The 27459-nt window shown below is 40.1% G+C and overlaps 1 protein-coding gene across 3 annotated transcripts in view; it reads left to right on the forward strand.

Annotated features, from left to right (window-relative positions):
• The first annotated feature begins 108 nt into the window (after window positions 1-108).
• spidr (scaffold protein involved in DNA repair) overlaps window positions 109-27459 on the forward strand; it is a 34970-nt gene continuing 7619 nt past the window's right edge. The window contains exons 1-15 of one of the 3 annotated variants that reach the window (XM_071492366.1): window positions 109-312; window positions 660-821; window positions 1219-1282; window positions 1715-1921; window positions 2318-2460; window positions 5364-5599; window positions 6802-6908; window positions 8410-8629; window positions 13737-13929; window positions 15199-15437; window positions 21751-21909; window positions 24616-24703; window positions 26194-26334; window positions 26461-26520; window positions 27038-27236. In XM_071492366.1, the coding sequence (XP_071348467.1) occupies window positions 298-312; window positions 660-821; window positions 1219-1282; window positions 1715-1921; window positions 2318-2460; window positions 5364-5599; window positions 6802-6908; window positions 8410-8629; window positions 13737-13929; window positions 15199-15437; window positions 21751-21909; window positions 24616-24703; window positions 26194-26334; window positions 26461-26520; window positions 27038-27236 (2233 nt within the window). In that variant the 5' untranslated portion in view covers window positions 109-297. Of the gene's footprint in view, window positions 313-659; window positions 822-1218; window positions 1283-1714; window positions 1922-2317; window positions 2461-5363; window positions 5600-6801; window positions 6909-8409; window positions 8630-13736; window positions 13930-15198; window positions 15438-21750; window positions 21910-24615; window positions 24704-26193; window positions 26335-26460; window positions 26521-27037; window positions 27237-27459 lie in introns of those variants that run through there. The other 2 variants (XM_071492367.1, XM_071492369.1) reach the window with 2 other exon arrangements.

Genomic DNA, 27459 nt, shown 5'->3' on the forward strand with positions numbered 1-27459 from the left:
AACTACCTCAGTATTGCGCTTTATTTTATGTGTTTGGTTTCTTTCCATCAATGGAAGACGCCCATTATCCCGAATGGGAAGCTTACACAGACAGGCCCGCCCGCCTCCGGTCCACGGCGTTGGATAATCAAACACACCCTTTTCAGATTGTGAAACCGCTGCAAGTTTGTTCTTTATGTTTGTTAGCTGCCAGGAAACCGCCACTGCCTAACGATGGGTTAATGAAACAGAGCTCATTATTTGACGTGCGAACAGCAGCAGTGGTCTAAAGGTCTAAAGTTACTTTATTTTATCGCTATGTCTTCCAGAAAGGTAAGTTACGTGCCTGCTAGCGAGCTAGCGACAGCTAACTTGCGACCCAGTTAACGCTAACCTCACTGGCTAGTTAGCTTTAGCAACACATGTTATCCGCCTCTGCCCGCCCACAGCTGAGTGGGGTCCCCCCCCCCCAAGCTGTATATTACCAGCTGTACATTTTAATTATTAATACCAGGACAGGACACATGTACTCAATACTGTTTGCAATCCGTCTGTTACGGTAATCTCCAGTAAAATGACCATCACAGTCAGCATCAGGGCTAACTTAGTAGGAGCTATCAAACCAGTCGTTTTATCAAGTGGGGAGAAACGTCTTACACCTGGTCCCTCTTTCTTTGTAGCGCAAGAGGTACTCCAAGGATATACAGTGTGTTTTCTTTCCGGATGATGTCGAACACGGTGTTCAAAGAGTGGGGAGAGAGACAGCAACACTTTCATCCGTGTCCTCAGCCAAGAGTTGGGAGAAGGTTGGAGACAGCTTTTCGGACACGCCGATCATAAAGGTCAATAAAGTTCAACAGAGTTTAGTGCATTCAGGGTGTCTGCAGGTCTTAAAAAAACGTATGTAAAAATAATGTCAGCTTTGTCAAAATAAGGCAGTAGAAAAACTTCATTTTCAGTTGAACTTGAATTGATAAATTCATTCATTCATCAGTTTTCTGCCCTGTATCTTGGTGCAGGCAGAGATGGATTATGAGACAATGGACCTCTGGGCATAGACAAGTTAAAAGCCCCACACCTCTGGTACACAGGACCACCCAGACTCAAAGGGACATAAAAATGACTACTGTCATTTGGTGAACACTGCGGAGACCCTGTGCATTGTGACGTTAAAGATTCACATTATTACCCTGCTGCTCTAACATTGTTGCTGGTGTTGATGTTTTTTTTTTGTTGCAGAACCTGCAGTCATCAGGAAGAAAACTTTCTGCCATTAAAAAGTTGGCACAGACCCCTTCTTTAGGTAATTTGTTGCTCAGACTAGTGGTGTGGTGTTAGGGATGGGCTGGTACCAAATCTCATTACTTTTTTAGTTGCTGATTTAAATATATTTGCAATGTTGTTCCTTTTTGTTAAATAAAAAAGGATTTGTATAAGATTTTGATTTCTCAAAGTAAAGGAACAAACAACTAGGCATTTTAGTATTGACACTAGTCTTAAGAAATAACATACAATATCCACTCCTGATTTCTTCTGTTCTTAATTTAGACAGTGGAAAATACAAAGTAGGGCAGGAACAGGAATGGATGCCTGAGATAGTAGAGGTACCTGTTCATATGTTTTTCTACAGATGTAGAGTTCAGCGGTTCAGCCCTGTGGACTCGTCTTAGTTTCTAATTGTTTTGCTATACTTGGTTATGACATGATATTATCCCATATGTGTGCGTTTACCCAGTGCAGACCGGTGGCGTTCACCATAATGAGGACCCAGTGCACATTGCGTGGAGCTCCAGTGACAGTGAACCATCTGATGATGAGATGCAGGAGCAGCATCTCTCCAGAGCTGTTGCACTGCAGCGACAGCGTCCTCATAGACCAGGGAGACACATGGGTCCTATACGGTCTTACACCAGAGACCTGCGCATGCTCCGCACTGATGAAGGTAGTTTAAGTCAGTCATGAGGTCTGGGCTTGGACATAAAGGGTTAGACAAACTGTGAAGTTCAACTTTTCAAGAGCTGACCTCCGTTTTTGGTTTAGTTGATTTTGGTCATTTTCAACTTATGCAACTTAAATACACATGTGAATAAATAATGAAACAACAAATCAAATCAAGGCAAGTTTATATTCACTGAAAAGGTGTCTCACACTACACTAGGTCTGTAACACTACGCCTACTCTGTAAATATGCTTATCTGCCTATAAAAATGCTTATAGAGTTATATGAGAAGATTAATACCACTCTCATATCCATATGTTAAATACAGATAGATTTTACTATTTCTTGGCTGGGCGCAGAAACTTCTTGTTTTTCTTTTGTTTTCTTTTCTCTCTTTAGATGACCGTGCTGTTATAGACACAGACAGTGATCTGGATGACTCTGAGGAGGACGCTGAAAAGGACAGTGGGCAACAAATCTCGGACTGTGAGTCAGAGTCCTCTGGTGAAAAGCCAAAAGACGTACTGCTTAAACCTACACACGTGAGTGAACTACACTTATTGTGATAGAGGATCAAAATTATGACCTGCATTAGTGCATGAAACGTGTGCTACACCTGGCCAACACTGGTCTCTAGGTAATATAACATGACCATTTTATGAAGGGTGTTATTTGTATTTAACAACACTAGGTGGGGCTATACACCTTCTTAAACTCCAGTTCGTTCAGGCCAGTTTATGATCCATAGTTTCAAATTAAAAGTGTTAACTGCCAGCATGTGCAGTCATCCAAAGAGTATACATGCGTCAGTACTTTTCCTAGAGTCCAGTGAGACACCAGATTATATTCTGTTCACTTAGTGCATTAAACCTGATGAGCTTTATTTTTAACTCTAGTTTACACTGTGTGAAAGACTATGTTTCATGCTTTTTTTCAGTGTAATGTAAAATAATATCTATAGTATTGTGTTTTATTTTAAGTCTTCATATGAGTGTCTTTTAGTTATTTTGTTTTCATTTGATTTAATTGTATGCTTAACCCTTTCTCCACCAGATGGAGTGTAGTTGATGTTTCTAATCTCCTTAAGGGGCCCGACAGACTCAAACCAGTAGCTGCACTGAGTATTTTATAGATTCAGGTTCCAAACTGTCAAAGTTCACAAGCTGAGGTAGCAATAAAACACTGAGTGACTATGGAGGGACAAGCTTATCCAAAGTAGATATTAACACAGTAGTTAGTGTGTTCAAGATGAAGAATTGCCTAATCTAAGGAAGACAGCCTACTAATTTCATGATTTCATGAAGACAACAGTTTTTTTTGATCCCCTAAAATTCAGATGTGTTAAGAATTAAATATTTTCCAATTTATGGAAGTCAAAAATTGTAGAGATGCCACAACAGACAAAATTATTTCTCTATTATTCACGTTTTTCAGGCATAAATGCCACACATTTGTTTGGAAGGTTTTTAAGACTAAACCTCTCTTGTTCTAGGAAAATTCAATGACTAGTTTCACTGTTTTCTGAGATCAAACTATTAATAGAGAAAATTATTAGCAGTTTCATGTAACGTAATGCATACGCTACTTATTTACTGAACACAGCTCTCTTGCTATTTCATTAGTAATTGTGTTATCTTTGTAGTCAAATTTTGTGGGTTCGCCTGTACACTCTGGAGATTTAGATTGACTGTTTTCTCAGAAGTTGTTCAGGAGCAGTGTTTGTTAAAGGCAGGGCTCTCGGGGAGAGAATGTACAAGGAGTGGTGACACTGTTGTGCTCAGGTTCAAGACCACACACACAGGGCTAGGGGGTTGTTGCAGCACACATTACAACTTGCAATTGAGCAGCTAGATGTGGCCAAATTACTGAGGTAATGTGGTTGTTTAGATAGTGATTTATGAAGACGTCATTGAAGAGGATAGCTCTAGTTTAAGCCAGTAATCATCCAAACCATCACAGTATAGTGGAATACCTTGGCCACTAATTAAACTCAAGTTATTGATGCTGTTAAACACAGGATGAATTTAAGTAACCACTATCTTGTGACGAAGCTCTTGAGTTTGCAGGCTGTTTGTGAAGAGGAAGCCTGTTGACAGATTAACATCACTCCCACAGACCCAGCTACTTCCTTTTGTCACAGTTTAATTTGCTGCTATCAGCTCTCTGGTGTCAAATAAGATTTAAGATCCCCCAACAGGACGCTTGTGGTCAGGGGCCCACTAGAAAGAGAGACTCTTTAGGGTCTTGGTTTTTCAAATATGATTTTACAGAAATTTATGCATGTGGTATTTCTGACAGGTTGATTAGTGAATAATCAAGTATCGAAATAGCATTTAGCTGTGCAGCAGGTTGTTATGTGCATCTGCCTATTTCTCATTATATTCCAGTGTTTTATTTTGTTATATGCACAAAGTAGATTTCGATTAAATTTAAACAGCAGAATTTACAAACCTAGTTTTTTGGGTTTTTTTTGTTTTCTGCCCGGAAAGCCTCTTTATATACTGCCCATTGTAAATCAAACCGGATCTAACAGGATACAGAGGGGGAGGATCCCAGTCCAAGTCAGGGTTTATTACTCCAGATAAATGCATGGCTGACTCACTTGATGCATGTCTGCCAGATTTTTGTGTTATTGTACTAGCGCTGTGAGGGGATAGGCGGAGCTGTGAGGGCTACTTTGCATTTCAAGACCATCAAGGATGGCCACTTCCCAAATGAAGTGTGTTGCTCTGTCCCAATCACCTAAGATAAACCTCCACCATGCCAGGCTTTTGCCAGATCACAGCCATGTCAACATAGCAGGACTATAAAAGTCTTTTTACTACTGTTTGTTCAGGAAAACATGTGAGTGGATGAGACTGCACTGAGCTGTGCACTTACAATGCTTTCAGTGCCGGATGAAAACATTTTTGAGCCCGGGCCAGGAACATAGCGTTCCTTTTTCTCTGTGGCTGGTTAGAGTGTGACGTCTGCTGGCACACTGCCTAGCAGGGTCAAGTTGATTCAAATAAGAGAGCGCGTTGGCTGACAGAGCCTGGTATGCTGGTCTTGTCAGCACATGACAAGAACTCAGGTTTCTCATGGATTTTTCCATGAGAACTGATTCCCGCAGGTGTATTTACCAGTGACACAGCAAAAAAGATTGTTTTGTTACCATAATCTGTGAATTAATCAGTCTGTCAGTGTGTCAGTGTATCATATCCACTGCATCAATACATTTATTGATTGTATGTCATCTCGAATGACTCATCATTAATTTACTGAAGGCTGAGGCCACTTCAGACATTTAATATCTCCCTCATATATATAATCTATAATTTAGAACTTTAAAAGGTTCAAATTTATGCAAACATGACAAATTTCAAAACTGCGTTTAATCATTATTATTATCATTATTATTATTATTGCCAACTTGATTAATCAGTAGTTATTATGTTGTCCCTAGGTGCCAGAACTAGAGATCTCAGGCTACGTGTCTGATGGAGAAAATATTGGTGACACAATGACCCCGAGCAGACTGGACTCTGAGAGCTTTCCTCTGCAAACTGGTGAGGGCAGCAGAAGGTCAGTCAGTGACTGGGTCAGATCTGCTCAGGCGATGCTGCAGACACCTCAGAAACCGCTTGAGCGGCAGTCCAAGACTCCAGAAGACTCCGCCAAAAAAAAAAGAAAGTTTCAAAGGTTGGAAAATTATGCTATGTTTTTTTTTATTTTTGGGTTTGTTTTTTTATGTCACATTAGGGATGCACCAATCCAGGTTTTTCTCTTGTGACACCAATTTGCATCTGTTAGCTCAGGGTAGTCAATTCTCGATACAATATTAGGGTTCCTGTTTTTTTCCCTAAATTTAAGATCTGTATTAACTCATTGGGGTCATTTTGATGTGAGGTAACATGAGGTCAGGGATTTCTGTGAGACGAAAAGCTGAGTCAGCAGTCGGATAGAACTTAATGAATGGGACTGACAGGGTAAACAAAGACATTTATAATGACATTAATGAAGAAACTTAGTGCACTCATTCCTCATGTGACACACACACACACACACACACACACACACACATACACACATTCAGCGGCCACTTTATTAGGTACACCTGTCAAATCGAATGGAATCCAATTCAACAGCTCAGCCATAAATTCCACCTTTATAAAGATAATAATGTTCAGTTTTGATTGACACTATCACAGAGGTATTAATATATGTTTATGTTTAACATTGAGGTTGTCAGTGAACTGCTTTATATTGAGAGCTGTTTCTGTTTTGCCCATCCCATTTACAAACATGAGGAAGGAATATTAGCAACGCCTCTCAATATAATACAGGCCAGTACAACACCACCACTAACTACAACCTCATAAACACATAGCGTCATAAACATATAGTTGTATTAATACCCCTTGAAAAGTTATAAAAAATTATCTTCTATGATCATCTTCATAAAGGCACAATTAGTGGCAGATCTGTTGTATTGAATAAAATGGGCAGAGAGTGTGCATCGAGCATTATAGTGTCTTGCTTCATAATAGGAGCAGAAACAGACAAGACATGTAACTTGCAGCCAGGTGACAGTCAGACTTTGGCTGCAGTGTTTCCACACTAGAGCAGATGATGAAAGGGACACCTGGTGTCATGATGTGGGTGCTAAATGTCACTGCCATCTCCGAGCCCCTGTAAATCTGACAGATGGCTATCTGTAGTCTTCGACAGCTTGTTTGCATCAGAAAATCGTTTTCTTTCTTTGCATTGTGCATTTCTCCAGGTTGTATGTGCTGTATGAGTTTTATCACATAACAACATCTACATCTGTGTGTGTGTGTGTGTGTGTGTGTGTGTGTGTGGGTGTGGGTGTGGGTGTGGGTGTGGGTGTGGGATGGGCATAGCGGAGGTTTTGCAGAGAGGCTGAATCGACTCGAGTGCAGACAGAGGTCAGCTATCAGCTTCTGGAGGCACCAGTCCATCTCTGACACCTCACCAGCAACAACAACAGGTGATCCACCAACCTACTGCATATTAACTTCACATCAGGATGTTGCACATACACACACCTCTGAGTCACTGTTGAAGTTTAACAATGAACTTTGATTTGTGAGTGGGATGAAGCCCTCTCTCTAAGCAGGTGTCATTTTTTTGTGATTGCATGGAGAGGCCACGTTGAGGAAGTGTTGGCTGGAGGTCGATCACTGTGACTCTGAACTGTGAAGTTAGAATGTAGGTGACAGGAAACTGCTTGCCTAGGTCTTTTGTTTTTTTTTTCTTTTTTTCCTTTCCGTGGTGTACCAAACAACTTGCATTTTACCATTTTTAAGTCCTTATAATAGGACACAAGCTGGCTTTAAGGTGACAGTTGATTGTGGAAAAGCAAGTCACCCACCTGATGCAACTTAAGAGTTTGGGGTCAGTCAATGGTTTGATTAGCATAAAGAGATTAACAGAGGGCTAAAATGTGGAAGATCATGCTAACTTCACCTCATTTGTTTTTTTGTTTTTTTTTGGCACTGAACATTCCTGATTCTGTTTAAATCGACATTTCATTTCATTGAAGTCAGATGGCTTAAAAAAAACACATGTAATTTTATGAATAATCAGAAGATGTTTGTTCATTTTTAACTATTCCACTTCCTGGCACATTCTTAATAATAACAACACTGTTTCACAACTAGATCGTTCTGTTGTAGGACACCTGTTTATCTTTGTTGTAGTAATTTTGGCGTGTGATGTAAGAGCACTCGCACATGCACATGTAGGAGGTCTTGATTTGTTTCCTGACATAATGCTCTGCTTGCGACTTATCAGATCATTATAGGTCAAGAGGAGCACTGGAGCACTATCTGCGCCTTGGCCAGCTGCCTGAGGTTGTTCTGATGATTTTGTAATCTGGGACCTAAATGCACTGAGCACAAATGAAGCACTTAACATTCATGTTTGGACAAATGCATGTTAAAACTCAATAGCTCTCTAGTGATTTTATGCTTATCATATTAATATTTCCCCCTCTGGCCACATTCAGAGATTAATATACAGAGACACTAAACTGCAATGGCTGTGAGTTCTCGTGTTGCAGTTTGCACAGTTCAGTGCAATCCATAGACTGTACATAAAAAAAAAAGTTTACATGCAAAAATTGCATACAGCCATGTTGCTCTCTTATCTGATTTTGATTTATAGCTTCAGTGCATTGTCTTGATTTGCTCCTCTCGACTTCACTGTCCAGGCCAAAAGTACAGTCAGAGCCGTGGTAAAATTCCAAACGTTTGCACATCACCCAGTGGGATTTACTCTGTTTCATATCCACCTTAGCCTGAGTCACTAACAGCTTCACAGTTATGCAGTGCAAATTGTTCTGATGCTAAAAGTGAATTACTCTCATAATGCATAATGAGTTCCACAGGGAGCAAGAGTCCGTGAGAGCATGAGTACACTCTGTACGCAGACACACAATGAAACAGACACACACTCAACATCTGTGTTGTTGTTGCTCTGCTCTCCAGTGGACAGGCCTGGTGTGCTGGTGCTGGAGGTGCTGGAGGTTCAGGAGGAGTGCAGCATGCAACTGGCGCACTGTGAGCCCCACCAACCCCCAGGACAGGGCCACCAACACAGTAACCCTGTTTCTGAGGAGAGGGCTCGTATGCTGGTGTTATTCAACAGAGAGACTGCAGCCCAGCTGGTTCCTGCGCCCAGAGATATCATCCACATATACCCGCCATGGTGAGAGGATGCAATATGTGTCACCCTTTAACGTCCCCCATCCGCTGTGGTTTGGTTATTGTTACTTCACCTGGATCTTTGACCTCAACTGTGCAGAATGATGCATGTGCAGAATTTTAGAAGGCTGTGGAAATCTCAAACCTATAGAGCACATACACAAACCCTTCAAGTTTTTCAACAAAAAATGTTTGTGTATTCATAGAGTCTGGACTTTTATAACAAGGTATGTGGAGTAGATGTAAATTAACTTTTTTGTGGGAAAACATATCAACACATTTTTGTTCAGACCAAAGTATCTGTACGTCTTAAAATGTATTTTTTCTAAACTTTTCTTTTCAAGAGAAACAAACACAAAAGACAAGAAATAAACATATAAACAAGAACCCTAAACTAACAGTACATACCAAACAAAATGAATGCATTATCTCAACAACACTGCTTAAAACCATGAGCACAGCACCAGTCCATTCTAGATAGGATCTTTAAAAGAAAATCACATTTTGCACATTTTGTGCATATGCACACACAAGCAGTTAGTTATTTGGAGCTTTAAGGCTGTCAGCAGGGTCTGAAAGAGTCAGCTGTCAAAGCACCAACTGAAGGAAAACATTTATTTTGTGATATGAAGTAATAAGGATCACTGATAACTGTATTTCCCATCAATTGTTTGGTCAGTAGAGAAAAATGCATGTCATTAGCCAAAAATGACGTCTTCAAATTGTTTTTTTGTCCAGTCAACATTAAAAATTGCAAAGATATTTGGTTTACAATGACATATAACACAGAAAATGTACTTGGAAAGCTATCAGAATGCTTGCTGATTCATTTTCTGTTGATTTACTAATCGATTCATAGCTTCAGTTACAAGAAGAAGAAATAAGTTTCAAGTTAAAACATTCATTTCTGGTCACTGAAACCTTCTCTTGCATTTCCTTGTTTTTGATGATTTTGAAACTTACTCATCTCTTGGCAGGCGATTGGAAAATACACAAAAAAGACACTTTTACAGGCCGTTACACAATACAACACTGACATGTACTCCCAAAATAATGCTGAGGAGGCATATTGGTGGACTGCAGATTAATACGCTCATTGATACTGAAAAGCACAAGATTAAAAATAATTCTGTAGCAATCATAATTAAAGCTAATTGTTTGGGGTTTTAAGTATCAACACCGTGTTCTCAGCTCACAAGAGCAAGCAGCAAAGGCCCAGATGTGAAGAACAATCCCTCACACACAGAGCGGGGGGTTTGTTGGGGGGGGTGTTTTCGGGATTGTTTTGGAGTTGGCGCGAGGCAGCAACAGTTGACTCCAGCTGTTGGGAGTTTAGGTTGAGTGTGCTCTGGAATATCCAGGCTGGCGGAAGCGCAGGGGCCTCCTCTGTGCTCTGACGTCACGAACAGCTCCAGGGAATGCTTCACATTCCTCTTCCTGGCAGTAGTTAGGTCATTTCCAGCAAGCCGGGGAAAAAACACAGTAGGATTATTTTTTGGAGCTTTTGGGAGAAGAGAGTGAAGGGAGCCAGAGGGCTGAGATTGAAAACACATGGTGGTTTGAGAGTATCTCTTTTGCTTTTGCACCTCTCCTTCCATGTTGTATTCTATTCCTGAAATCACATAGAGTAGAGGCCCCCTCCCCACCCCTCAAAAAAAAGAAAAAAAAAAACACACTCCCACTTATTCTTTCAAAGAATTAGTTTTCATGTGAACATGCATCCTCTCTATTTGTGTGAATCAATCAATAATTGATCTCAATAAAAAGTCTCTAAATCATAACAAAGCAAACATCATCACCAGGAAAAGCTGATGACAAGCTAAATGTTCGGTAAAGAGATCCAACTTTTACAGCCACAGGAAAGGCCAAAGTGGAAAAACCCAGAATTTAGAGCATCGACATAGCTGGTAAAATTCCTCTTATGAGTTTCCTGTGTGACACTTGAAGGTTTAACCTCCCCCATAATTCCTGCAGTGAGTAGGTTGGCTCCTCCCACCTCCCACGCCTTGTTGTGAGTGGGCTGAGGACTGAGCGGAAATACCTGCAGGGATTATTCACTTATGATCTGTGACGCCAGCAGCCGCGGCCACTCCTTAACCTGGCTACCTGTCTGATGATGACAGCTGCCCACTCACCTGCTCACCGTGGGGTCACACTTCCTGTACGGGCGTTGTACCTGTTCCTGTGAACAGTACGTTCTGCTCTACTAACACTGTTGTGAAGCGTTTACTGATGACTGCTCTATGCTGAGATATTGAACTGATAAACATTGTTAACAGTGTTAATCATAACGTGAGCTGTTGTTTTAGGTTTTTCATAGCTGAGATATGTCAGTCTCAGAAGTATTCATACCATTTACTAAGTAGCAATACTATGCTATGAAAAGACGAAACTAAAAGTCCTTTATTCAGAATTTTACTTAAAAGTATTTAAAGTATCAATAGTACTCATTATGCAAAGCAACCCTGTGTATATTTTTATATTATTTAATTTTAAACTGGAAAATAACAATATCTGTCAAATAAGTTCAGTGAAGCAAACAATATCTTCTTCTGAAATGTAGTGGAGTGAAATATAGTAATTAGAGTATTATAAAATTGGAAATCTTGAAGTAAAGTACAAGTATCTCAGAATTGTTCAGCACTAATGTTACTTTTCATCACTTGGATTTCCACTGATTTGGTTTCCATTGTAAAATAATATAGTAGGGTTTCAACAGCTACTCGGTCTCGGGGTATTTTGTGGATATCTGCTCACATTTCAACAAATGTTATCATGCCTCCGCGGCGGTGACAGCCGTGGCTGGAGGCATTATATTTTCATATTGTCTTTCTATCCCTCCATCCCATTCTCGTGAATGCGATATCTCAGTAATGCCTTGAGGGAATTTCTTTAAATTTGGTACAAATGTTCACTTAGAGCCAAAGATGAACTCATTACATTTTGGAGGTCAGACGTCAAAGGTCAAAGGAACTGTGACCACAAAAATCACATTTTTGGCCATAACTCAATAATTGACACTAACTGCAACTGGACTGGCTGGCGGATGAATACAACCGTCATGCAGTAATTCTAGTCTTGTCTAATATGATATATTATGATTATAATGAAAAAAAAAGTAATGAAGCCCATACCACAAGCTCAGAGGGCTTTGTATTTGCATGTTTAGTCTGACTGACAGTTAGCATTTAATTTAGCCACGTCACTGCAGTATAAACACATTTAAATCTGTTTTTGTGTGAAGTGCTTATTAATGTATCTCTCAACAATAATAACTCCGTCTGTGGACGCCCATGGGTGGAGGCTGTGGTATAAACAGATAATACATGACAATATAGTGCAACACTGCTGTAACCAGCAAATGTTTACTTGTATAAATGACTCAAAATTATTGACTGTCAAAAAAACAATGGATTCAATTTCAGTTGACTGAGTAATGGATGAGTCATGCTTGTGTCTGCACCAGCATAGTAAGGTATACAGAATGTACTAGATTTCGCGAACACATGATATTGTAATTCGTCTGGCTCAACTGTGTACGTGCAGGGCAAGGAAGCAATGTTAGGAACTGTATGTACAGTCTAATGTAATCAAGGACAATAACACAGGAATACCTGTGTGAAGTTTAACTATAATTTTCAATATCAAACTGTTCAGTGTCACAGAGATGTTGTGCAAATTTGTGTGTCCAAGCCTCTCTATCCATTTAAATGTTTAATTTTGCACTTATAATATGTAATGTCGATATGTAATTATTATTCATAATGATCCGTTTTGATTTGTAAAAGAACACGGTATTTATACTTACCAATTTATATCAATGAGAGCAGAGTGAATGCTAGAAACACCTCTCGACATAACATAATACAGTTCAACAACAACTGTAAGACAAACTACAACCTCCAAAATGACCATAGAATTAAATCAGTACTTCTCTAAAACAGTTGTGACCAAAACTCAGCTTTGTAACCTTCACAAAGGTCATGCTCAACTGCGTTTCGTTTTAGCAAGGTGTACCTAAAGCTGGCATCTCTGTGTATATAATAATTTGGTTTCTAAATAATCTTCTCCCTTCTTGTTATCATTGTATGTCCAAACAAATCGTTTTTTTCCCACTTATCTGTGTGTTTAATTTCTCTGGCCCAACCATCACCACAGGTCTGAGACAAGCTGAGACGTGTACGGCAGTTCCAGTCACAGAGTGCACTTGGCTCTGAGTCAGTGATAAGCCATCATCACACTATTATCTACTTCACATGTGGAAAAAATTAAGTCGTAACTCAAACTTGACTACAAACAACATGCCATGTAATTATCTGGCTGTTATTCAAGTTCTTTTTCTCTCATGCTCTGGACCATTCAGGTGTGTGTTATTTCTCTGCATGAGCTAAAATACTTGACCAGAAATGTTTCTCACGTTTTTACGGAGAAATTCAGCATCTCCTTCTTGGCGCACACAGATGAGTGAAATATGTGCTGGTATCAGTAAATTTAAAGCATAGCACAAGAGCCCTTCAGACCACACGTACGCAATCTGTGCATTTGATTTTGTTAGTTTTTCATCAGCAAACCCTCAGCCTGTTTGATTGTGTCGGGCGTTGAAGTATTTTTCCACAGATGATGTCACATTTGGAAAGTGTTTTCAATCAAGCTGTGCAGTGCTGCGAGGTGTAGCCTTTCAAGAAGAACCTCAATTACATGGAAAATGATGTTTTACTTCAGTAAAAGAGGACAAATATATCCGCTGTGTATTTTAAGTTGCCTTGGAGGAGGTTAATGCATTTACACAGTGTACAGACCTGTGGAGGTGGTTGGCACCTTATCTGAGTTTGACATTCAAGCACTGTGGAGCTGTCAGCCCCCCTACATTTGTGCAACAACCTATTCCATTTAATGTAAAATCTTGAGTTTTTGCATCTGCTATCAGCGTAATCTCAACACACCAACTGTTTATCGTTGCCCAACACCTTAAAGATGTTTAATTTCATGATGAATTTCAAACTCAATTCTTTGATGCCATGCAATAAGAAAGTGTAGAGTTGAGGTGCAGATTGCAACAAAAGCTACTGCTATACTCTGAATCTAAACATGATTAACTTCGTCTCTTTTAGGCAACGCCTTTCTATAGAGGGCTTTGGCTGTGATATTATTCTGAACACACACTTCAGCCAGAAAGTCTACTCTGCTTCCAGACCTGCCAACATATCTGTGCTCTCAGCAGAGAGATGCATGCCCTATTATTTGGGTAAAATATTCGGACTGCTGGAGGTGTGCAGGACCACTGCAGAGAACAATGCCAAACAGGTTTGTATGCTTCAGCATTGTTAGAATCATGTAAATTAAAAAAATTAGCTGCTACTTTCTGATGTTAAACAACTTTTTAAGTCATTATTGCACTTCCTAAACTCTTGTCAGTCACTTTAAGAGCACAAACAATTACTGTGAGACAGAAAACTGACATAAGTCCAATAAATTAGCATAGAAACACAGCCAGCAATGTGACAACAGCTTCAGTCTGTTGCCCACGGGATTATTTGGCTTCCAGCCATAAGATTCGGCTCAGGTTTAGTTATTTGTCTCTATAAAAATGAAACTGAATCACTGTGCAACGGGAGGTTTGCTGCACTTTTCATAAGTGCATACTTATCAAGTCACAGGTGCAACTGTGTGAACAGCAGGTTTTGCCACAGGGTTCATTGGGTTCGTTTTACAGTGTTCTTTCACAAAGAATAATAAACATGGAGCATCCAGCCCACATCAGACAGTTACAGGTGCGTTCAGTCTCTGTTGAAGCATGTATGTTTGATTCCCAAAATCTGAATCTCTGTTTGCTTTGGGCAACTACAAATAAATCAACCAAGTGAGAAAAACACATGAAAAACGTGGTACCATCAGCTACACCTTGATGTTGTCGCTTTCAAATACAAAAGAATGAAAATTTTAATTGTGGTCTTTGTTGACATCAAGCTAGATGCTTGTCACTGTGTAATGGCATACCTTGGCAGTGAAATTAGCCCTATGTGCTTGTATAGTATGTTGCAGCTTACATTATGTTCACATGCTATTGATGCAAAACTGGGATATGCAGATAAAAATAAGTTTAATTTTACAGACTATTTCTCTTTGGAACTGCAATTATTACTTTTATTGCTGTTCAATCTGTGGATTACTTCTTCAATTAATAGATTATTCATTTTAGCTGTAAAATGTCAGAAAACGAGAAAAATCTGTATCGCTAATTTCCAAAGCTCACTGTGACATTTAAAACAATTTTTTTGTATTAACTGACCAACAGTCCAAAACCCAAAATATTCAGGTTAATATGTAAATATTGATCTATCAGTAAATTTATCAGTAAAAGTTTGACATTTTTGCTTTAAAATTACTTAAACTCTTTAATTGACAAACCAAATTGTTGCTGATTGACTTGCAATCAACTAATTAGCCAAGTGACTGTTGCAACTGCTATATATAATTTATGTTAAGTATTATTGTTATTGTGAATGTCCCCACTATGGGACTAATAAAGGCTATCTTATCTTTTATCTGATTTTCCTGTTTTCTCCTCTCTAGGTCGCTGTCCCCGATGCTCTGTGCAGTTTTGGAGGTTCAGGGGTTTTGTGCCTTTCTCTCCTGGAAGCTATTGAGGGACTTGGCCAGGCTGGCTGTGTGGGGCAGGACGTGGAGGTGGTGGTCCAGAGAGTTTTCTCCATCCCGGTGCCTGACAGCTCTGCTGTGTCCATCCTCAAACCCAGAGTTCCCACGAGGTCCTCCTCAGCTCCTCCTCCTCCTGCAGAGAAAGGGAAAACCAGGTACTGTTGGACAAGCTGATAATTGGCGGCCCAGTGAGGCCTTTGGTTTTGTACCTGATGCCAAGCGAGACTGGGAAAAATGAATCACATGTTATCTCCTGTGTATGCTTCCCTCCCACAATATAAATTTCTCTTTTTGTAAAAAAATGCATGCTGGTTTCCTTGGTCTCAGGCCTTGCATGCCTCTCCATAGTGGCAGAATGTGTCTCAGTGGTTTAGCTATTGTTCACAGAGCAGCAGGCCCCACAAAGTGCTCACTCTGTCTCCAGCCATATGGCATTGCTTGACAAAGGACACAAATATTTCTAATTGAATCCAGCCCCACTGAGAGATTCTCAGGAAAGACAGTATGATGTTTTCAGAATCTCATGCACCAGCAAACCAGAGTTCAGCCGGTGCCCACTCATACTCCACTGGGTGTAACAGCTTTCTCTCTCTCTTTTTTTTTTTTTTTTTACCTCAATGCTCTAAAGAAAAAACACAAGTATATTTTATAATGAGTGAAAACATGTAATTCCTATAAGCCTCAGCATTATAAAATATGCACAGTTTTGTGGAATCAGATGAGATTAATATTCACTGAAAAGAAATGAAAGTTATACAGCTGTTAGTCGCTTAATCAATTACCGGTAGTTGATCTTCAGGAAAGGAATTACTAGCAATTTTTTGATGACGGAGTAATCATGCAAGTCTTTTTTTTTAGAAAAAATGCCAAACAATTGCTGGTTCCAGCTTCTCAAATGTGAGAATTTAAGGCTTTTCTTTGCAATGCACGGTTGTGCACTGAATGTCTTTGGGTTGGTCAGACCAAATAAGAGATTTGAAGACGTCCCCTCGGGCTGTAGCGGGCATTTTTATTATTATTTTTTTTTCATTTATTGAAGAAATGAGGAATTGAAAAATTAATCGACATAATAATAAGTAATGACAATAATGGTGAGTTCCAGCCCTTGAAATTTTATTTTATTTTAGACCTGCCTCAATTTTTTTTTTTTTTGGTACAAGCTATAAACACAACACAGGCATAGCGTCAGTTTATAAGGTTGTTATGATGAATTTGTTAGCCAACAGTTGCCTATTTACACATTCAAAACATATGGAGTAACATTAGTGTTTATTTGTTGTCATGTTTCTGACCAGCCAACAAATAAAAGTCCATAATTAATCTGTGGCCACTAAAATCTCCACTACGTTCACATGCTAGTTGCTAAAAGTGTCTGTCTGCCGCTGAGTGTGGAGTTTGTGTACTAAAAGACGGCTGAGGGGAACTGCAGAGTAGGATAACTAAAATGATAACTATCTGTGGGTTTGTCACCATGAGTAAGACCCTTCACATTATATGTTGTGATTGTTTCCATTGTTGATATGAAAACATTCAGTTTTAAATAGGTCAAAATATCAGTCTTAGCTTGATAAAAACAAGTGCCTATCGTATCCAGTGCAAGCTGTTCTAAGTGTCCTGTGTTCTTGAAATGACTTAGAGATTTACTCAAGTGGTCTTGTTATAGTTAATGAGTCAGTGAATGTTCTATTTGAAGCAGGTCCAGAAGTTGCCTGGCCCTCCCCAGGCTTGTTGTTTTTGTCCTTTGCTGAGTAATAAAAGTAAAGTATTGGTTTCTCTGAGTGGTGGGGCCCGAGGGGCACTCTGTGGTGAAGGGAGGAGAGCCCTTGTCAGCTGACAAGCTAACTCACTAAATGAGCAGCGGTTGTAATATGACACTTGCTCCTGCCATGCTGCCTCTGCGGCTGGTAAACAAACGCCGCCCTCTGACCGGAAATTCTCCCACCCTTTCCTTTGCTTCTCACTAACTCGACCGGATTCAACAGGCTTCGTTGGTAGTGAAAGGATGGAGGTGGGGCAGAGGTGAGGAGGTGATCACAAGGGCTTAAGTTCAAAAAATCTGGGTGACCCTCCCTGCATCTTGTGACAAATTAAAACATTGTCTAGAGAATTCTCAATTTTTATTTAAGTCTGTTTTTTCTACCTTTTGTTTTTATTTTTCATCACCTTGTTTTTTTCTATAGTATAGCAAGGTATTAAAGTACATAGATGCCTGAACTCCTATGACTTTTGTGCCTTTTCATGGGAGGTTTTGGTTTGAATTGCTGCACAGAAATAACAACATTTGGTACATTGTGTTGCTTTAAGTACTTTTCCAGGATGCATGCCTGCTCTGTGGAGAGCAGGGTAGTTTACTTCGCAGCCCACTGGCCTCATTCTGTATAAAGACAAGGACAGTTTGTACCTCTCATGTTGTGTCCCCAGCCTCTATGACTCACTCCCCTGGTCAGCCTGCTTATTTGATCCTTTTGTTGTTTAGCCACTGTGTTAACACACAGGAGAGAGAGGCCAGTATGATATTTATGCCTGAAGAAGATGTTAAGTTCCCGTAAATTCAGAGTAGAATAAACAAGAAGATTAACTGTTTGCAGGAAGTGAGGAGAGGCTAGTTGGTTTTTTTTCTTGGTGGAGAAGGAACACAATGTGCTGCAAGGATCCTGTTACAACCGTGTTTATCGCTCTGCCTGCACTGATTGGTGGACAACACATAGGAAGGAATCCCGCCTGTCCGCCCCCCACCAATGAGGCCTCTCTGCTGTATTCTCAATGTGTGGGTCGCTTACTTAGTGTGTTGCCAAGTAATGTTCATGTGCGTGGGCTTGCATGCGTACACAGTGTGACTGTGTGTGTGTGTGTGTGAAGGAGCATGTGTGTGTTTGCACAGACTCACTGGATCGTAGTTCCTGGAAAGAAACCTGAGTTGCTGAGAATTTTCTGTGATCGCTCACAATAACAAATTCCTGAAAATGGTCTGCAACTATTACTGGCCAATGGCAGAGGTTTTTGGGAGAGAGGGGTCACTGTTTGAGGAAGTGGGACTGTGAACGGCTAAAAGGAGGGACTGAATGGTGCTGCGGTTGTTTATGTCAAGTTGGTACCACCACGAGTCTCATCATGCTTTTCTTTTCTATCTGTCAAGTGTCTTATCAGCTTTCACACCAAGTTTTTTTCAAGTTCAAACAAGCTCCACTTAAAGTGAAAGTGTATTTACACTACCAGTCAAAAGTTTTAGAACACCCCCTTGTTCCTTTTCTTATTGAAATGTCAACAATTCATGTCCAGTGAATAACATTAAATGGTACAAAGATCAGCGGTCAACTGCCCAGGTTTAAAAAAAGGTCACTGAAAACTGAAAAATCATGCATATTTCATAGAAAACAGACCTTTTTCTGGGATTAAGAAACTGGTTAACTCAGTTATGCTGCAATAATGAAAGTAAACACGGTAACTACACCCTCTGATGCATTATTAGGACAATACTGCACTGCAGGAAGTAGAACTGTATAATGCAATCAGAAAGGTGAGAAAAAGACAACTAACAAAAGCAGACTGGTCGGACAGGGCCTCAACCTACGTCATCATAATAACACAAAACATTGGAAGAAAAAAACGTGATGGAAGACCAGCACAGTAGGTTAGGCCAGTGCTGACAGTTGGCAGTCATCATGATGTTGAGCTCAGCGTCGTGATTAAAAGAAAACGTTTCTTTTGCTAGGTTACGGCATCAGTGCACTGCCTCAGTCTTTTACTGTCACGCTTGTATTGTACTTTTTGACAGGGATTGTGTAGATTCAAATGCTCGTAAGGAATCAGCACAAATTCTGCACACCACTTCTGTACAGTGTCTCTTGGCTGTCCTCTTGCATTAGGATAAAACACAAAGTACTGCCAGATGGGTGAAGTGTTACCTTGTTTAGCGACCTTGTTTATATCACTATGACTAGCATTTAAAATGTTTTTTTTTAAATCAGCTGCCAATTCAGTAGACAAGGCCCAACCTTACAGCACAGACTCCAGACTTAAACCCCATGGAGCTGCTTTGGGATGAACTGGACAGAAGGTGAAAGCAACTCAACTTACAAGAGCAACATATTCGTGGAAATGAAAAAAAGGGACAGGGAGTGAAGCACTGGGTCAAAAACCAGTAATAGTGGTAATGCTGAAGTAAAAAAAAAAAACCTGGAGCAAGATATTCCATGTATTGTAAGTGTAGTCATTTCCATTGGCTATATACAGTGTGAATAGTTGCAATAATAATATTGACATACTATAGATTTCCAAAAAGTTTGATAACGGACAACTCTTCATTGGTTAGTGCTAAAACAATTAATTGTTTTGACAGTTGGCAGAAATCAACAAAACTTTTTTCTTTAGGTCTTTAGGTTTCAGAAATGTACAGCAATTTTTAGTTGAAGTCTGTTGGTTACAATTTATATGACGGGGTTCATCGTAGGACTGTAGCTCACTCCTACAGCAGTAAGTGTTGTTTTTAAAGAATGTGAACATGTTTGCCTCTCAGGAATGACATTGTTGAGGCATCTGCTTTTCTGACTTTTGTTTTTCAACGTGTCAAGAAGTGATTCATCTTTGCTGTGATAAATACTTCCCATGTAAAAGGGGCCAGGGTCCATTCACTTTACACTTTGAACTTTGCACTTGTGTTTACAGGTCCATAGCTTGAAAGTTAAAAAAAAGTTGTTGTTTTTTTTTTGTATGTTAAATGTTCCTTGTTGTTTTAACAAGGCGTTGTATAGGTCTGATTTTGGATTGTGAATTAAACAAACAACTGGGAATAATCTTGGTTAAAACATCGGCCTACGCCACCAGAAGTCATGTCAGGAATGTTATTTAGATATCTATTTCCAGGTCTCTCAAAGCAAACACAGACGGACCCCATGTTTACCAACAGAGGACATTTATAGGCCTATCAGGTGGTTGAAAACAGACTCAAAACGATCTCAGTGTCTGGGATATGCGCATGCATGCACATGCATGATGGGCACGCTGACAGTCCTCCTCTCTCTCCCCTGTTTATTTCCTTCTCTTCTTCCCTGGACGTTGCTTGTCAAACCAGGGGATATGAACTCCACTGTTTACTCTCAGGGCTTGTACAGGGCTGTGTCTGGGCTTGACTGAATGAGATACTGGAGCAGCTCAGCTATAGCAGTTGAGGCTGTGTGCTCAGTGGGAGCAGCAGGGTGAAGGAATACGCTGCAGTTCACTGCCTCACAACTTTGTAGGCCAAAGGTCTTTTCTGTCAGCAGTAGCCTGTCAAACCAGCCACAAGTGTTAACACTTCCAAATGTCACGACTAACCCTGAACGGTGCATTGTTAGTATGTCACTGGGAGCAGTGGTGTTAATTGTATAAATGGTATCAACTCAAATACTTCTACAAATACTTGTAGTAGAACCATGTGTTTATTGAGTATTTTTGATTGATTAATATATAGTGTTAGTCCTGAGGGTAGCTATTAAAAAATGCATTGTGCGTACATCCAAACTCAGTGGGGTGCAGGTGCCGAGAGAACAAAGAGAGCATACAAAGGAAAAAGAAATGTATTCTGCACACTGAAAATTTCAAGTTCCCCAAAAAAATAAATGAGTCAGCAAACTTGTTTGTTCCAGCCGAGTTTTGCACAGTTGCCATCAAACTGCAGAAACTTTACATTGTTCTGAGAACTTGGCCTTGTTGTCCATGGCGACTTAAAAGTTAAGAGGGGCAACTTTTTGAATTTTGTCCAGTGTGGCTTCTTTGAATTTTGGGGGAGTTCAATGCGCAGTATGCAGATTAGTACTCTGCATAAAAATATGTAAAAAATATTACAACTTTCATATGTTTGGCAACAGGAAATCATCTGCTTTTAATGAAAAATCAAGTTGTTTGTTTGTCCTCAACTTTAAAGCTACCATATGCAGTTTTTGAACACTAGTAACACTAAGGGGCAATGTTACAGTTTACTTTGTACTGTGAACATGCACAATGACACGGGTGACAGTGTACACATTGCTGCTGCTTGTTTCACACTATTCGAGTGACCGACATCTGGTGAGAGTAACATGTTAAAAAGTGCCGCAATACACCAGGAAAGGCAGTGAAGAAAAAGACTACGAGCTAGTTAAAATTGTAGTACTTAAAATAGTCGAAATAGCGGTTTTGTAAATGAGGAGGCAAATTCAACACGTCTGCGTTTTTTTATTTTTATGTGGCATTTTTATTTATTAGACAGTGGCGAGTGACATGAAATAGGACAGAGAGAGTAACGGACTGACATGCAGCAAAGAGTACAACCTGCTGGGTTTCAAACCAGCCGCTTGCTTGCTCAGAGCATTTGCGCCCACGTGGTATGCGCCCTAACCAAACGTCCATTGGGTCGCCCCTAACACTTACACACATTTGTGAACAGAAAATCTTATTTACTCCACATGATTAATTGTGTGTGTGTGTGTGTGTGTGTGTGTGTTTCTCCAGGCTGTGTGTTCTTGTCCAGGACGGTTACGGCATGTTCAGCGTGGTCCAGCTGCACCTGCTGCCCTGCAAAGATGACCTCCTCCACTACTGCCAGAGGTGGCAGGGGAAGACCTGTGTGTTGAGAGGAATTAAAGTGGTCCAGCGGGTCACTCGAGAAAGGTGAGACCCTCACACTCCTCTGTACTCATTCCTCCACGCTAGATGAGGATAGCTTTTCACCTGAATTTCAGTTCATAGCCATAGGTAAACTTCAACCTGCGACCAATACCAAGTTGTGATATGGATTTCTGCCATATCTGAGGTTATCTTATCTCACTCTTTTTCCATCTAGGACAACAGCCCTAGGTAAATACCTGTGATAGATGGGTCCTGATATGACAATGCTGGTAAACTAGCAAGTGAACCTCAAATTAAACCAGCACACACATGTGGACATTGCCTTTGGTGCCTTCTGTGTGAATCTACATTATTATAAACCACAGCAAATTTTATCCTTGAATGCTCTTTTTCTAAACATTAACAACCACATTTACAATACAATGAGAATTTAATGTTTGCAGCTTATTATGCTGTCCTGCTAGCAGTGCCGCTGTGTTTACATGTAAAGTGATACCGAGGTGCATGCTCTGTCTCCCTTGTGAGTTTCCATATTCAAGATCCCAGATTAGAAGCAGTTAGAAGAACTGCCATGGGAACATTTAGAGACAGGCTGGGGGTATGTTTACATCCTTGGTATTTTCAATGCTACCACAACCTATAATGTCTCTGGAGGTTGTCTGTGAGCTATCTTCAGAGCTCACACATGGGCTGTCGTATTAGCTCAAGTGGAAAAACACGTGGTTGGTTGGAATAAACCAGACATACATTTTTTCTCCAGTTTCTTAGAAACTACTAGACTACTAGACTTCTAAGAATATCCTAATAACTCATACCTAGTTTGACATTTTGGGAATTTTGCTTATTTGCTTTCCTGCCAAGAGTTACATGAAAAGATTCATACAACCCTCCTGTCATATCTGTTAATTCTGAAGCTGCAGCCAGCAGGCAGCTAGCCTAGCTTAGCATAGACTGGAAACAGAGGGAAACTAGCCATCTGTCCAAAAGTTAAAAAAAAACATCTGCCTAGCAGCCAAAAGGCTGCATCCAGACCAACTTAAGCACTGCGTGAATAGCCCCACCCGCCACACCGACCCGCTATCTTAAGTTTAATAAAAGTATTTGGTGTCTGATAAGCCTTTAAAGTCAAACCAGACTTCCTGGATAGCATCTAATTGCCTCACCTGAGGCAACATGCTCCGAACAGCGCAGTCCCTTAGGTTTTTTAAACACTGAACGCCTGCTGAAGTTCCCTAATTGACCTCACGGTGACGACAAGACTTTACAAAGTCATTGCACCCAGCCAAGAAATGGTAACACACAAAATAATTACTGATCTTCAGCAGATCAGGTGGAATTTGTTTCCTTTGAACAGAGCTAGCCTAGCAGTTTCCCTCAGTGCCCAGCTTTTATGCTAAGATAAGCTAACCAGCTAAATAAGCTAAGCCTTATTTAACTTAGTAACAGTCTTTGTGTGGAGTTTTTAAACACAAACTTTGTACAGATCATTGTAATAAACACACAGTGAAACAACAAAAAGTTGCATAGACAGTACAGATGGTTCATATAGATTAGTTAAGAAGCAGTAATGTTATACAAGAAAAACCCATAAATGCAAACAATTTATCAGAGTATTTGTTCACTGACAAAAAAAATAAAAAACCTAAAAACTCAAAAAACTCCGGCTACAGCTTCTACGACTTTTCCCTTGTCCATTTCTTCTATTCGCTAATTATCTTTGTTTCATCAGTGTCAGTGTCACTTCATGAGTAGTGTGGCCTGTCAACATTACTAGTATGGGAAGGAGTGATTTTCAAAGGAAGTGGCATATTCTTGGATGTGTGCCAACTAAATAAAGATAAAATGTTGCACCTGTAAGGATTGGGGGCGAGACTTGAGATAACTAACCAGCACGAACCACAGCTGTACCTTTAAAGCAGTAAATCAAATATACTTAAATGTTTTCTAAACAAGTGTATGAGCTCAGTATCAAATCAAAGTGTGTTGAATGAGTCCTGTTAGTTTGTCGTTACTCATCCTTGAGCGAGCCTCACTGGACTTGAATGGTCTGCAGAACCGGTTCCACACAAAGAAACCCTGTGATTACAGGCTGACTAACAGGTTGTTAACCACTGGCTGATATGACAGCGCCCACATGGATGAATAAGTAACATTGACCAGCCACCCTGAACTCAACAAGTTCTTCTCAGAAAAGATACAATGAATTAAGAGATTGACGTTTCCTGTCGAAGTTGCATGAGTTTGCTTTTCCCCCTCTTATTTTTTTCATCCTACCGACCAGTGTCGGTTTGACGTAAATGAAATGGCATGAAAGCTTGAGTATTATCTGTCATTACTGAGATTAAGGATGTGTTGAGAGAAGGCAAATGTTACGAATCAAGCATGATAGATGTGGCTGTTAAGAATCACTTTTTTTTTTTCCTCAACGTTGTTAGTTTTGAACTACTATGATAGTGTGATTTACATAGGGCGTGAACTGTTTTCCCACCCTTCAGTATCTCTAAACCTGCCTGTGAAATCTGTTTTTGTGCATATCTGCTCTGCCAGCCCAAGCATGTTCTCTGTTAATTCTAGGTGACGTTAGAACAAGCTCTGTCTTAACAGATTCATGTTTCACTGGAAGTGAAACTGGCAGTGAAAACTCTCAGTCTTCTCACTGAAGTCCCTTATTCACCAGTTTCTCCTTAACCCCCCCCTTTTTAGTGCCGCTCTCCTTACTCTTTTTGCCTTTTTGTGTCTCATTCTTAGGCGCACCAGGCTTTTCAGCCTGATCGACAGTCTGTGGCCCCCAGTGACGCCTCTGAAAGATCATGGAAACACACCAAGCATATCCAGCGTAAGTTCTGACTACAGCAGAAATCATGCATCTCCCCAAGAGAGCATTTTTGTAATATGACACTAATGATTGTTTTCACTATTGATTAGCCTGCTAATTTGTTTTATTGAATAACTGTCATATCAAACATTTTTGGATCTATAAAATTTCAGAAAAAAACTCATGATGATGTTTTAAAGCCCAAGAGGCTGACATCAAATTTACATGTTGATTGATATAAAATGCATCTGCAACTATGACTCTGGATCTTCTGCTTTTCTGTGATACTGTAGATAATGTTCGACATGTTTGCCAAAATAAATACTTGAATTATTAACCAGTTATCGGTATAGGTGCAGATTATTTTTCTGAGGACCAACTAGTCAATTAATCTCATAATGGTCACAGTTCTAACAGGAAAGTTACTATATTCAATTCTATAAGGAGCGTTGTTTTATCCTCACATTGTGCTCATGTTAGCTGACTCCTAGTTGGAAGGGGTTATTCATTTTGTTTAGCCCTTCTGGCACATTTGTCCTGCTGACATTAGTCAACATAGAAGCTGTGGTAGTGGTTGCAAGGAGGAGGTATCTGATTTTCTGAATCATTACAGAGTTCAAGAGTTGTTATTTCTGTACGTCAACTTAAAACAAACTGTACAACTCCTTCGATCTCATCCGTGCTTTATCTAGCCAGCTAGTTTTTAGGAATATGATATCCTCATTGTTAATCCCACCTTCATGATTGGTCGATTGTTTCTCTATCGGGGGGAAAAGGGTTCGTCAGGGTGCACAACATGAGCACTCCATAAATCATTAAGGAAATCTGAGATGTCGCCATTGATTCAGATGTCTGGAACCTGGCTTACATGGGGTCAATCTTCTTTTTTCACTGTAAAACAAAAATGTACCATTGTTGAAATATCATAGGTAAAATGTCAAACAAACTATTGTAAAGGGCTGAGATTTGAGCTGGCCCTGAGACCTTTGTGCACTGCAACTTACATAACACATGCAAAAAGACAAAACAATGCACAACATGTGCAGCATTTGGAAAAAAATGCTTAGATCCACTGATTGTGGCCTTTCTTTTTTTAAGTAGTGGAAAGTTTGCTGGCCCTGAGAACTCAATGCGGTTTAAGAAAACACATGCAAATAGTCAAATGAAGAAAACACCTTTGTAATTTCATCAGCACATTCACAGCATTTAGAAAAAAATGTTGCCGAGAAATAAAACACGAGGAAACAAGCATTTATCACTTTGACAACACAAATGCAGCGTAAAGAAACATGCTGCAAAATACAGTCAACACAAATACAGAAAACCTGTTAGCAGGTTCTCTTCAGTTGCTGTGCATTGAGCTCTCAGAGCCACCGTAGAAAAGTTAATATCTATGAAGATCGGAGGTGAAATCACAGCTCTTTTTGAGAATAATTGCTCATTGACAGGACAGTGATACAAATTTATTTTCTTTAACATGGAGAGTGTTTATAAGTGTCTTTTGTTTATAGGAGAACAGAGCTGCAGGCCCAGCTCTGAGTTTCTGCTACCTGCTCTCAGGTCAGGAGAGCTCTGTTGAACCCACTGAGGGGCAGACTCTGTCCAAGCTGTACATTCCCCCCACGGGACGAAGCTTACGAGACATACTGCAGGTGAACAGTTTCTCACAATACACACACAAATTTAAAAAAAATTGCTGCAGGTTGAGATAACTTATCTTCAGCAGGTCCATCTAAAACTGTTTTTTTTTTGTGTGTGTGTGTGTTTTGTTCTTTCAGATTGAGATGAAAACCTGTCGCTGCAGTTTTGTTGCTACTGTTCTATACAAGAGAATGCAGGTATTTATTTTATTTTTTTACACCAGAAAAAGACAGATTTTATTTGACTTTAACCAAATGAACAGATAAAACATTGTCTTGAGGAGCTCCTCAGTCATCCCTTTGAGATCATTTGAACCAACAAACTGATAAAGCCTCAGCTCTGACGTCGAGAGCTGCATTCATATCACTGTGTGTGTGAGACTATCTGTGTCAGGCCCGGGCGTTCTTTACCATTGATTGGTTCAACCTTTAAACTTTGGCCAAGATGAGATAGCAGCTCAGAACAAACTGGTGGACTTTGCCACATGCTCACACCACTGAAACCCACACACAACTCTTTGAAGTTGTTGTACTAGTAAACCAGCATTGTGGGCAACTTGTTGAATAAATGAACTCGTATTCAGAAATGACAGTTTGCATCTCATTTGTGCTTCGTAAGTTTTTGTCATGTAATGTTTCCTTTAAATTGTCTCTTTCTGGGTCAGTCTATTTTTCTAAGTAATTCTCACTCTCTGGCTTTCTGTTTCGACTTCAGGGCAGTGATGTAGGTCAGGGTGAGGTTTGGTTGGTGCTGACAGACCCCAGTCTTCAGGATGAGCAGCCCGAGCGACCATGCAGGCGAACAGTGGCCCTGTGTGTGAGCACGTCCTGTGTGCTCACTTCCTCTGTCCTCGAAGCACTACATTCCCCCGCTGCATGTTGCATGTCGTTCAGAGATGCCTTCAAAGAACATGGTAAATGTCACATAACATGATTCATTTGTGACCTGACATTCCTGCCCATCACTAAATGCATCTGACAGCTATACTTACTACTTACTTGCAGTGGTAGAAGATGTACTCCCATCTGTTACTTAAGTAAAAATACTAATACCATAATGTAAAAATGCCCAATTATAAGTAGAAGTGCATTTAAAATTTTACTTAAGTAAAAGTGGGGGTCGGGCCCCTCCAAATA

Source organism: Trachinotus anak, unplaced genomic scaffold (assembly GCF_046630095.1).
Source record: "Trachinotus anak isolate AG129_WGS33_773 ecotype Australia unplaced genomic scaffold, CSIRO_AGI_Tana_v1 ptg000012l, whole genome shotgun sequence".
In the NCBI taxonomy this organism is placed as follows: Eukaryota; Metazoa; Chordata; class Actinopteri; order Carangiformes; family Carangidae; genus Trachinotus; species Trachinotus anak.